At 39.6% G+C, this 12,211-nt stretch overlaps 1 protein-coding gene across 3 annotated transcripts in view; it reads right to left on the bottom strand.

The window, feature by feature from the left end:
* LOC134532972 (dystroglycan 1) overlaps nt 1–12,211 on the bottom strand; it is a 531,384-nt gene that overhangs the window by 25,047 nt on the left and 494,126 nt on the right. For 2 of the 3 annotated variants that reach the window (XM_063370062.1, XM_063370061.1), the window contains exons 2-3: nt 2,510–2,799; nt 523–756 (exon numbers count right to left, since the gene is read on the bottom strand). In XM_063370062.1, coding sequence (XP_063226132.1) covers nt 523–756; nt 2,510–2,773 — 498 coding nt within the window. In that variant the 5' untranslated portion in view covers nt 2,774–2,799. Of the gene's footprint in view, nt 1–522; nt 757–2,509; nt 2,800–7,344; nt 7,480–12,211 lie in introns of those variants that run through there. The other variant, XM_063370063.1, reaches the window with a different exon arrangement.

Raw genomic sequence — 12,211 nt, 5'->3', positions numbered from 1 at the left:
TTTTATTTTATTTTTAAAGAAATATAACCATCTCACATAGCAGCCAATAAAATTGACTTTAAAACTTAAAAAATCCAGTTTTATATTCCATTTTACTCTTCTTATCCATACTGCTAAAAATGTTAAAATAAAAAATCTCAGAAATAATAAAATGGCTGCTTTTGATTTAAACAGTAAATGTAAACAATAAAAAATTAATTGAGTATGAAAACTTGCTATTCATAGATTTTTAAATTCATGCCTGCCGAATTATTAATAACTTAAAAACATATTTGAAATTATGTAAGAGAAGTTTTAACTTGCAAATGTATGACGAAATACAGGATATCTCCTTACAGTTTTCTTTAATAAAAATGTTTGCAGAATGTTTGCAGACATAGTTAAAAGCCACTCTCTCTCTCTCTCACACACGCGCACACACATGCACACACGCGCACGCATATTTAAGCCAGGCTACTATCGTTCATTTGAAGGGTTTACTTTATCACACACTTTGTGAACGGTAACATAACACTGTCTTACCTTGTGACTGTCCAGAGGAGCAGCGAGCGCTGATATAATGTTATCTGCAGGGGACTGATCAGTCACTTCGATGGAGAACACGTCTTTGGCCCAGTTGTGGGGATCAGCACCGAGCGCCCTCACCGTGATGTATACTTCTCCCTCGTCCTTGGGGCTTGGAACACCTTCAAATATGCCCGCTGACCGGTCGAACGAGAGCCACCGTGGCAAGGGGGTGCCTCGAGGTCCGCTTGCCTGCAAAATAGTCACTCGGTCACATTCAAAATATCAAACTCAATGTTTACAAAAACAAATTTTAGTTACAATTATTTCTTAAATGGTTATATATATATATATATATATATATATATATATATATATATATATATATAAAAGTTGCGCGTGAGATTTAAAAACTTGATCAGTTCAGCAGATGCAACTGGTTTCAGAAGAGAAATAGAACACTTTTTTAAATCCCAGATTTGATATTTTCCTGCATTTTACACACTTTTATATAGAAACATTTTAAACTAATATGGTTCCTGAAATTTGCTTAATGTGTGTATTTGCATTTTTTATAGTCCATTGATAAAAATAAAAAATGGGCATCAATATGTAAGAAAAAATCAAGACTGTCTAGGTTATTTTATTTGCTAGGGACAAGACTATATGGTGAATAGTGATAAAACTGAAAATACACTATATAACCCCAAAATTCAAAATTCAAGATAATACACCAAAAAGCACTGAAATGCAACTAAAATCATTCAATTAATTAGTATTTTTAATCAAAACTTAACTCATACCACAAAAACATAATCTTCTAATATAGTTAATTCAATTACTATAATTTATCCAGCATGAAGTTTGTACAAATTAGATTTTAAAATTTTACAGTACTGATCTTAATTTTTTTTAATGATTCTAGCAATGGGAAATATTGATTTAGAACATTTTGATTGACACATGTCATTGCTAGTTTTCACAGTATGTCATAGAGAAACCACAGGATGGCCAAGGAATATTATTACACAAACACACAGTAAAACATGCCAAAATCAGCCAATGTCTCTACATTCATGCATTTTAAATCAGCCGACTTGTTTTTCCGTGTCTTCGCATCCTCAACTTTCTTGTACATCTTGTGGTCTCTCTATGACAAACAGTAAAAACCAGCGTATGTCAAAATGTTCTGAAACTGATGTTATCAATGCAGGGGCGCAACAACTAAATTTTCAAAGGGGGGGCAATATACCTTTTTATAAAGAATCATCGATCCCCCCTATTGAAGCGGGGGCTCTGGGGGTCCTCCCCCGGGAGAATTTGTATTTCAAGGTGGAAAATGGTGCTATTTAAGCAGTTTTATTATCTAAAAATTGATTACACAGCACTTTCTTTGCCCCCGTTTGCCCCCACTTCAAGGTTTCAGAGGGGGGGCAAAATACCCTTCCCCCCCCCTGTTGTTGCACCACTGTATCAATGTAATCTTACGATAGGCTAAGGCGGGAGCTTTGAATATATATACTGTATAGAAGTCGCCAGCCCAGGTTAAAATTTCTAATACGGTTTGAGGTAGTTGGTTAATTCACCGCTGCAATCGCCACCATCTCTAGGGCATCGACTTGTGGTGGTCCCTAGCGGACAAGTGTCGAACTCTTCAAACACCCCTTCCCCCTCCTGTTGAACGACCTTGAGCTGCAGTGAATGATGGGTGGGGGGTGCGGGGAATGACAGCGGGCGACAGTGCTGCGCTCTAACGTGTAAATAACAACTAAGACGATACAGGGCGTTACGGCAGCGCACTGCAGCGGTGAAGTTCCCAAGCTGCTCATCACACGCTTGTGAAAAACGTAGAGTAAATCCTATCCGCTCGCGACTTCTATACAGTATATATATATATATATATATATATATATATATATATATATATATTGAAAGGTGGGAGTATCACTCATTGTTGAAGAACCCCTGATCTGGCCCGCGAGGCAGCCGGCAGAAGGCGACGCACCTCGTAGCGGTCCACGTCCCCCTTGAAGGCGTCGTTGGGGACGGCGAGGTGCAGCAGCTTCCCGACGGGGGCGAAGGTGTCGGGGACCCCCCACAGCCTCTGCACGAGCGCCCACGACGGCCGCGGCCGGCCCAGCGGCACGGGGAAGTCAGACTCCTCGCTGGTGGACGGCTCGAAGGCGAAGTCCTCCTCGGAGGTCTGGTGGGACGCGGCGAGCGCGAGCAGGGACAGCAGGCCGAGACAAGACAGCCTGAGGGACGCCATGGCTGCGGTCACTCCATAGCAGTCGGCTGCAACAACAGCACACGCACGCTTAGCCCTGCAGCCGACGAGACGTGAAGAGACATCATCAGTGGCGGATGCAAGGGGATTTGGGGGGATATTTATCTTCCCCCGAAGTTATGAAAAAAATATGCAACATATCGGTGAAGGAGCAATGTGCAAAGTGGCTGTTAAAACATCTGGAACTACAAACAACACATAAAGTGATGCATGTTAAGAATGATAATGTAACTGTCCATACTCCTTACCGGAGTAAGTTTTTTTGAGAACACAATTAAATATTTTTTTTAAATAACCTCCTGGAAAAAAAAAATCTTGTATCCGCCACTGGATATTGTTGAGTAAACAAGTTCACTACTACTGAGTGCTAGAAAAACATCAGTTAAAAAACCACACATTCAAGGAAATAATCATAATTCACCATATTCTGTCAACAGCAATTGTTAACAATATAAAGAGGTTTTAAGTGTTTTTTTTAATGATACTAATGTCAAAATCGATGCAAATGTCATGACACGGATTATACTTATTTTAATACCTAAGCCTACGCGACTGATACACGCGGTCGGCAACAGGCCATTTTCTCTTCGCGTCGGTTAAGTCTTGTAACGAGAGCAGGACGAGACCACAAAACTGCTCCCCCTCTCGGGCCAAGCTGCCGAGAGAAAGAGAGAGGGGGCGATAGGGGCCTCGGGGCGTGGCGGGCAGTTCACGCTCGAAATGTCAACACAAATGCCACCCTCTCCCCTTACCGCCTCACGACCCATCTCCCACACGCAGCGCTAGATTACTTCCGGCCCTACGGGGGAAGAGCAGAGACTTCCGGCTTCGCCAGCGCCGTCCTTTAATAACCATGCATTAGGCGTGCTTCGACATCTTGATGAGCTCGCGACCCGCTTCTGCGGCGATACGGCGAACACCCGCACAATGTGTCTGCAGACACGCGCGTTTGCTGAAGATGGATGACCGCAACACGTGAACCGTTGCGGCGCCGCGGTGGCAGAGAGATATTCGAGGAAAATCACACAACGAGTACGATGACAAACGGCTGGCTGTGCTCACTAATGGCAGTTGTAATCGAGCTTCTTCGACATGGATGTTAATATCACTAGGAATATCGCATTTGGAGATAATTTAAATTAAATAAAGGGTACTGTCACGTAGTGTGCTTTCATCCTATTTGTAATTTTTAGAACTAAACGTGCCTGGTGCTATGTGCACAAATATGAATTTTTTTTTTAGCGGTAGCATTCACCATGTTGCTCTTATTCTTAATTTCTTATGAATGAATATTTCGAAACACAGACTATACCTAGCGCTTTTGTTGATCGCATTACTTTGCTGTGAAAACACTTAATATATACTTTTAAAACGTGAACACGATGCACTTGTTAATATGGGTTCGAATTCAGCCAAAGAACACTGCAATGACCTATAGTCCCCATTCCCAGGTGCATCTTTGCTATCAAATAGCTACCCTTGGCAATCTTCGTAAATACATCAAAGTATTTTCTAAATACCTAATAACGCATTATATTAGTTTTAATTTAAGTGCTATTAAAAAAAACCTTAATTGCGACAGGACAATTGTTTATTGCTGCTGCTTTAGTTCATTATTCGAGCAAAGGTAATAAAATCAAAAACAAAAATGTTTCTGAGTGCTTACAACCAACACGGAAAAGATAGGACAAAGCATCGACGACAAAACGGAGCATGGACTCTGGTTTCGAACCTCAGTTCGGTCATCCTGATGTAGACTCTCCGTGGTTCACCGAAATCTACCTAATTATTTCTGTCGCCTTTAACTTTGTTTATGGTTTCGTCTATATAATGAACTTTTTTAAAAAAAATGTAAGTTGCGTGTACTTATGTACGCGCGTTAGAAGTTATAATTACCTACTTGGCGAGATAAAAACTAACTTTAATTTAGGATGCAAAAAATTAATAGAAATAAAATATTAAATGGACTGGAGTGATATCATAAATGCGGTTGGTAAAGTATAAATTCAATCAAATTAAAAAATAATAATACTCAGTATTCAGTATTAATACAAGCAGGTGTATAAAATTATTTATAATTTTGATTAAATAATAGAGATAAATTTTAATTAATAATTAAAATCAATAATGTGCTGAATATTTAATCTAATTTATTAATTGTAATTTATTAAAAATAATTTAATAAATTATTATAATACATTATGCATACGGGAACATAACCTCACTTATATAAATACACTTGAAAAGTTTATGAACACAATTTCTGTCACTGAAATTCGCAATAAATATGTTTTTAATGATATGAACCACTATTCAATATAAATCACTTAATTAGGTGTAAGATTTAAACTCAAATACATATATTTTATTGGTATAAAAACATTTTTGTATGCAGCTTTTTTTTATCCTGTGAAAACTTCGTTGCGTGGTGCGCGCGCAACGTAAAATTTCACTCTCCATCATTTTTTTTAATAATGCGCCTAAAGAAGTATAACTTAAAAAAAAAAAGGAACATACGATACATCCTAAAACACTATTCCGCAAAAGCAAATATTTTTATTGTTGCAAAACATTTCACATCCTAAGAGCATACTATCAGTTATTAACATCAGAATATCAGGCTTCAGTGCTTTCTATCAAACAAATTTCGGCACGCGTTGGAATACACAATGTAAGTAAGAACTGTACACTTGAAACGTCCATGAAAGTTTCCGAGTCGTTCGTTGTAGACACACTGGGTATTAAAGATTCACACTTCGCAATCATTTTATTTGAGAAAAAAAACGATTGTGCGATTTCTTATATTCGATAAATAACAATTTAATCTTATTCTTCGAATCAGATATACTTGTTGCGACGTCACGATAGCACGCACCAGTAGCACGCCTATCATTCACGAATCACACAATAATCGACGCGTTATTTCATTAACGTGATAAATGAAGCTATTTTCCGGCTATCCCACCGGGCGTGCGCGCACATCACTATCGTTTTAGTGCAAGAAAGTGTTCATTCGTTGAGCGACCTGGCGATGTAGAACTTTTCAGAGTAAGCGTTCGGCTATATAATGTTGCATTTGAGATGCCGTACATAACCTCTAACTTTTTTTTTAAATTTAAAGCTACAAAACAATGTAATATATACAATGGTATAGCCGAGGTATACACCCATTTACGTCATAGATATGACCGCGGAATCGAAATAAAAAGGTGGCAAATGTGGCACCGCATGGACAGTCGACTGCCGGATCGAGAAGTCCTCGCACGATACGCACCCCTGGCGGTACAAGAATGCGGGAACCAGCCCCCAGGCAGGGGCGCTTTTGTTAAAAGAGGGTGGACCCGCGAGGAAGAACGGGAATAGCAGTCCAAGGAGGGGGATAAAAAGGTTCCCTTGTCTGAGGCAGTTGGAACACGACCAACAGCATCAACAGCGCACTGCAAGAAATAGTTCAAAATTTTACCATACCGATGTATGGGCGAAATAAGAAACTAAGAATGGAAAATATATAACTAACCCACTGCATCTCCTCTAATTTTTTTTTAGAAGCTAAGTTTATGTGATTGTTACACGTAATCATACATACTTATCTTACAATTGTTCTCATTATGTAAAATTAAATGAATGTGCTCATGTCTTGTGAATTAATACATTACGTAAGTCAAGATATTTTTATAGCGATCAAAACAACTCGATAAAAACATTAAATGCGTATTCTCATTGGCGTAAATCCCCCCCCCCCCTCCCCAGAATTAAGATGCCCCATACTGAAGGTACCGTTTGGGCTTGCAAATCGTTACTGTGAAACGGGAATAATAAGTCCACTGTGAATCCTACAGATTCTCGCCCTACGTGCTTTACAACTTTTAAAAAATGCGCGTGTGTTCTTATGTACGTGCGTTAGAAGTAATACTTACTTGGCGTAGTAAAAACTAACCTTAATTTTGCATGTAAATAATTAATATAAATTAAATAAAAGGACTGGAATGATAAAGAAGTATAACCAAACCTCATATATATAAATACTCTTGAAAATACACTTGCAAAAAAGTTTATAAATACAATTTCTATCACTACTATTAACAATAATTAAAGTTTTTAATGATATGGACTAATATTCAATATCAATTACTAAAGTATTGTTACGATTTATAATGTGGGGAGAACTGGGTTCGTAAGGGATAGCCCAATTAAGTTGTATTACAGTTTTAATAATTACTAATATTTACGTTAATAATACATAATTGTACTTAAAAATGTCCGAACTCAAATCACTGGCACTTAAAAAACGTTTATTCTCAAGTCACTCAATGTCTGTCAGGTTCTGAGGTTCGCACTCCACACTGGAGCTAGGCTCAACAGTGGTTCTCCCCTTACCACCGCCTGTCCACACACACACACACACACACACAGTCTCGCGCCACTCAGTCGCCGCACTCTCACGATTCAGTCGAACTCCGCGTCGCGCCACTCTCAGGGGGGGGGGGGGGTTGCGCTCACCCTCTTCGCCGATGTCGCACTTCCCTCCCTCGGAATCCGCTCGCGGCACTCACCGGTCCTCGCCGCCACCAGAAGATGTCGCCAAAACTGTCGCGGAGGTCGGCGTCGCTGCTCAAGTAGGTTGTGGCACCCTTCTCGAACCGACGAGAGCAGCTGTGACAAGTAGCGTCATCCCGGGCCGAGAATAGCGTCGCTTGCTCACGCGACTTCACGCGGCGGCCCGCGGAATTCCCAAGGCCGCTCAGCGATAGATAACGGCGACGTGGCAATACGTTGCACGGGGTGCGGAGGGGGGAGGGGGGGGGGGGAAACGACGACACTTGTAATCCGGCCAGGGACGCGTGGCATGCCTTACGTCAATGGACAGCGCATGACCTAGCGCGCGTCGCGGTCGTGTCTGCGTTCGTAACAGTATAATATTTAAAATACACATACATAATTTTCATTTGTATGTAGCCTTTTCTTCATCCTGTGAAAATTCCGTTGCATGGTGCGTGCGCATTGTAAAATTTCACTCTCATAATTGTTTCATTACGCGCCTGAAAAAAAGTAAAACTTATATTTTAAAAATGGAACTATTAGATTCGTAGGAATTTCGCCACATTTGTACGATAAATTTCCCATGCAATGTATACGTTTAGGAACTTCTGTTGCATATTCATGAACAGTAACGTTTTTTAAATTTATTTTTGCTGTATGGGCGTTGGGATATTTAACTTGTAAAAGAAAAAAAAAGCACACGCAGTTCCTTGAATGCGGCAAACCAAATACCTCCCGCCCACGCGCGGCCGACTTTACGCGCGCTGTCTCCTGAGCCGACAGCACAACTCACGCCGCTGCTGACAACACGTCAGTCACAGTAGCCCGCGCAAACAACTTGCCAGCTCTCGCGCACAGCTCCAAGTCCATCGACACGAACACAGCTAGGAGCCACCCAACTCGTCACTGTGACACACGTGGAGCTTCATGTTCGTTACAATCCGTCATTAGTTAATCCTTTTTTTTTTTGGTTTCCAAAGTTGACCATTTCAGCGGCCAGTAGGTACAGGCCGAGGCAATATAAAACTCCGCTTGAATCACGTCACGTTTGGGCGCAGGACTTTTCGAGAGAAAATTAAGAGCCCGGAAGCAAATAAACTTTTCGGTTCACCTTCTTATTACTCATTACACAAAATTTTAAAACCCGCAATTTAAAAAAAAATTAAAGACTGTAAACGTTGCCATGACAATAATTTTAAATATGATCTGCGCGTATCGCATAATTTGTAAGGTTTCCATTAAATTCTTTCTGCAATAGACTTGCAGTTTACGTGTCGTCCTATCAGGGTAAACTCAGGAATATATTTAAAAAAAAATAAAATTCTCGGAACTCAACCAGGACTCGGGGATTTTGTCTTCCCCCCCCCCCCCCCCCCCAAAAAAAATATTATTTTTTGGCGGCCCTGGTGCTAAGTATTGCTTTAAAAATAAATTTTAGTTCGAGTGATCAGTAGGGCAGGTAGTAGATATGAATTGTGACAAGTGATAAGATACACCATGCTTACAACACGCGATACTACAAGAGTGGTTCGTGACTTCATGATTAGCGCCTGCATTGCATCATTACACTTCTGTCAAGAAAGATTTGTCCGTAATCAGTGTGCGCGCTACAGATAACGGGCTGCGACCTTGGCAAGATAGCGTCAGCTACTGTCGGCGTGTCACAGAAACCAGGAGCAACACAGAAATCTCAATCTCCCCCCCCCTTTTTTTTTTGTAGAAATAAAGATTTCGAACAATTCATTTCGATATACCTTCTTTATATATACCTATTACCTATACATAATATTTTGCTCGTAGCGGGCGAGAGCGAGTGGGCATGCATTCCACGCGATGTGTGTGCAGGCAATTGTGGGAGGCAGCCGCTGCTAATACTACCGTACTAGCTCCACTACTTATTTTTAAAATTAAAAACTATCTAGGAGAGCAAATGTTTCCTAGTCAAACAACGCTAGTCAAAGCTGTTCTATGCCTCTCTTTTTACATCAACAGAAACTTTATGATTTTTTTTTATTTAGTGCTATTAAGAAATATTAAATTAAGAAACAAATTACAAACTCATTTGGTTTAATGAACTACTTTTAACAAAAAAAAATCATATATTCAACACCTACAGATTTTACTGTTTCAAAACAACAGAATTGAGAAATCTGTGCTGAAAAAATTGAATGAATACTTTTTTTTTTTTTTTCAAACGTGAGTTATGACCCTATAAGTGTAAATATAATATTAAATAACTGACAGTTTCATATACTATAATAATTTTTATTCCTATAAAAGTTTTTTTTAAATACTATAAATTACATAGTATATCAATAAAAATGTGAAAGTGTAAGAATTACTTATCTGTCAGAGACGTTTACAACACTAAAGTAGAGTTTTGGTTTTTTTCTTTAATATGTTTTTTTTGTTCGACAGACGTAAGGGTGTATCAATATAGTAAAAATGTATAAAAAGTGTGAAACAATATAAGATAACAAGCTAGTAAACCTGCCAGAGAAGGTGGGAGATGTGTTTGCAAGGGGGAAGAACCCCCGGGGCGGGAGGGAACTGCTCATCGTCGCGGACCACGCGGTCTTGGCGTGCTTCCACCGCGCCGACTGCCCGGTTGTTTCGACCCCATTACGTTCGGCGGTCGACACGAACATCTTCCGCTTTCATCTCGAAGGCTCCCGGCGACGGCGCTTCGCTGCGGACTGGACTGTGGACCACGGATGACGTCAGCACAAGGTCAAGGCCACTCCGTGCCGCGATAAAAAAGAAATGCTGCAAACGCTCTACACCAGCAGGGGGGGTCCACACACTATAACTGTTATAAAATTTCCCCGATCTCCCCATGAAATCCGGACTATTTGAAATTACACTTCTTTAGGCGCGTTATCGAAAATTGTTTTATGAGAGTGGAGTCTTTACGATGCGCGCGCACCATGCAACGAAATTCTACATACAAATGAAAATTATGTATGTGTTTTTAAATATTATACTTTAGTTATTGATATTGAATACTGGTCCATATCATTAAAAACATTTATTTATTTTGAATATTAGTGATGGAAATTGTGTTTATAAATTTTTACAAGTGTATTTCAAAGGGTATTTATATAAGTGAGTTTATGTCCCCGTACGTATAACGATGTCAGGTTGCTTGTCGCTTCCATTGTCGTTGGAAGGGAGTGTCTGTGGAAGGTTTAGTATTCTCCTGGCCTTTTTAATGTGAGTGTTTCTGAGGTATGTTCCCGTATGTATAATTTATTTGCATTAAAAATTATAACGTTATTATTTAGTAAATAATTGAAATTAATAAATTTGAATAAACATTCAACATAGTTATTGATTTTCATAATTAATATTTATCTCGATCATTTTTTTATAAATTAAATAATTAATTTTACGTGTTTATAGTAATATCGAATACTGAATATTTATGTAAATTTTAATTTAGTTTTTTATTACGCCACGTAGGTACACGCACACTTTATTTAATTAATATCCAATTTGCAATTTTCTGAAGGAAAAAAAAAAAACTAAATCCAGTCTTCATCATTCCCATAGCTGGCCTATTTGAAAGAGAATCATTTCATAAACTTTTTATAGTGTGTAAGACAGTGCACTAACAATAACATACCATCTGAAGGGGGAAAAATGTTTTCACAAATCTGGATAAATGTAGACTGCAGCACGAAATTTCCCCCTCAAATTACTAGCACTGGGGGGTTGTCCAAGAATTTTCAAAATATTCAAGTAAGTTCCCTGACTTTCAAATATGAGGCCACCCTGATCAGTCACGATTTTATCTTCCTCGACGCTACGGGCGCCTTGATGACGTATTCCTTGGCACATGTTGGTATTGTGTCCTTGCCAAGTTGAATCAGAGGACAGAAACAGTTTACAGAGTTAGTGACGGTAAATCAAGTGGTTAGGAGTCCATTAAATCATTCCAAGTCCATTCGTCTGAAAACTTTCTAGTAGAGCCGTACAACTACTGAAACTAACTTTTATCAACTAACTGAAAGTAAAAAAAAAAAAGAGAAAAGTTTACTCGCAAAGCAAAAAAACTTTCTAATTAGACCCCATTAATAGTTAGCGTAGCGGGGAGACGGTGAAATCTGGAACGTGAATTCTTCAGTTCTGTTTGCACCTTGAAGCAATTTTTTTATTTATTTTTTTATTTTTTAGAAATCAGTTAATTTTCTACCGATCCTTAACCACGTCTTATCGATAATATCCATGGCAACGGCTATCGACACACTATTGCTGGTAACATAAAGACGGATTTGAAGACCCTTGGAATACTGCTGAATGCAAGCTGGCGTTTGTATTTCTTCTCAGTTATATCAATTCTAACAAGTTTGTTTTATGAGTTTATTTTATCAAAATTCTATTCAGTTCATTCGGGGCGCGGCAGTGGCGTACCCACGCAGAGGGGGCGTGTGTAATGAGAGTTGTTCTACCGTAGCGAAGCGAGGGTGCGCCAACTAGTGGTTTAATACGACTGCTTGAGCCCAGGTCTGTGAACGACACCAACACTGTCGAAGGTCGGATCTGTCCCAGTCCACTCTCGGGCACAAGTCCGGGGGGGGGGGGGATAACTTCACCGCCAACCGCTGCTGAAATGTCGAAGCGCCGCCGGGCTTGCATCAATAAAACTCCAGCGTGACCCATTAATGCAGCATAAATGTCAAAGTCGCAAGCTTGGGCGTTGAAAATCTTTCGCAACTTCAGTTTGCAAAGCACAGCAAAATAGGAAGAAATGAAAACCAATTCAGAGGTTTTAAATAGACGAGATTCGGTAAAACTAAACTTTGCAGGCCAATGAACGTCCCTAAATAAGAACAGCGCTGTGTTCCACTAAATTCCCAGATAGTAAGCAACGTATGTACA

This window comes from Bacillus rossius, chromosome 6 (genome assembly GCF_032445375.1).
Source record: "Bacillus rossius redtenbacheri isolate Brsri chromosome 6, Brsri_v3, whole genome shotgun sequence".
In the NCBI taxonomy this organism is placed as follows: Eukaryota; Metazoa; Arthropoda; class Insecta; order Phasmatodea; family Bacillidae; genus Bacillus; species Bacillus rossius.
The sequence above is the reverse complement of the archived record's forward strand: the minus strand, read 5'-3'. Positions and strand labels throughout refer to the sequence as shown.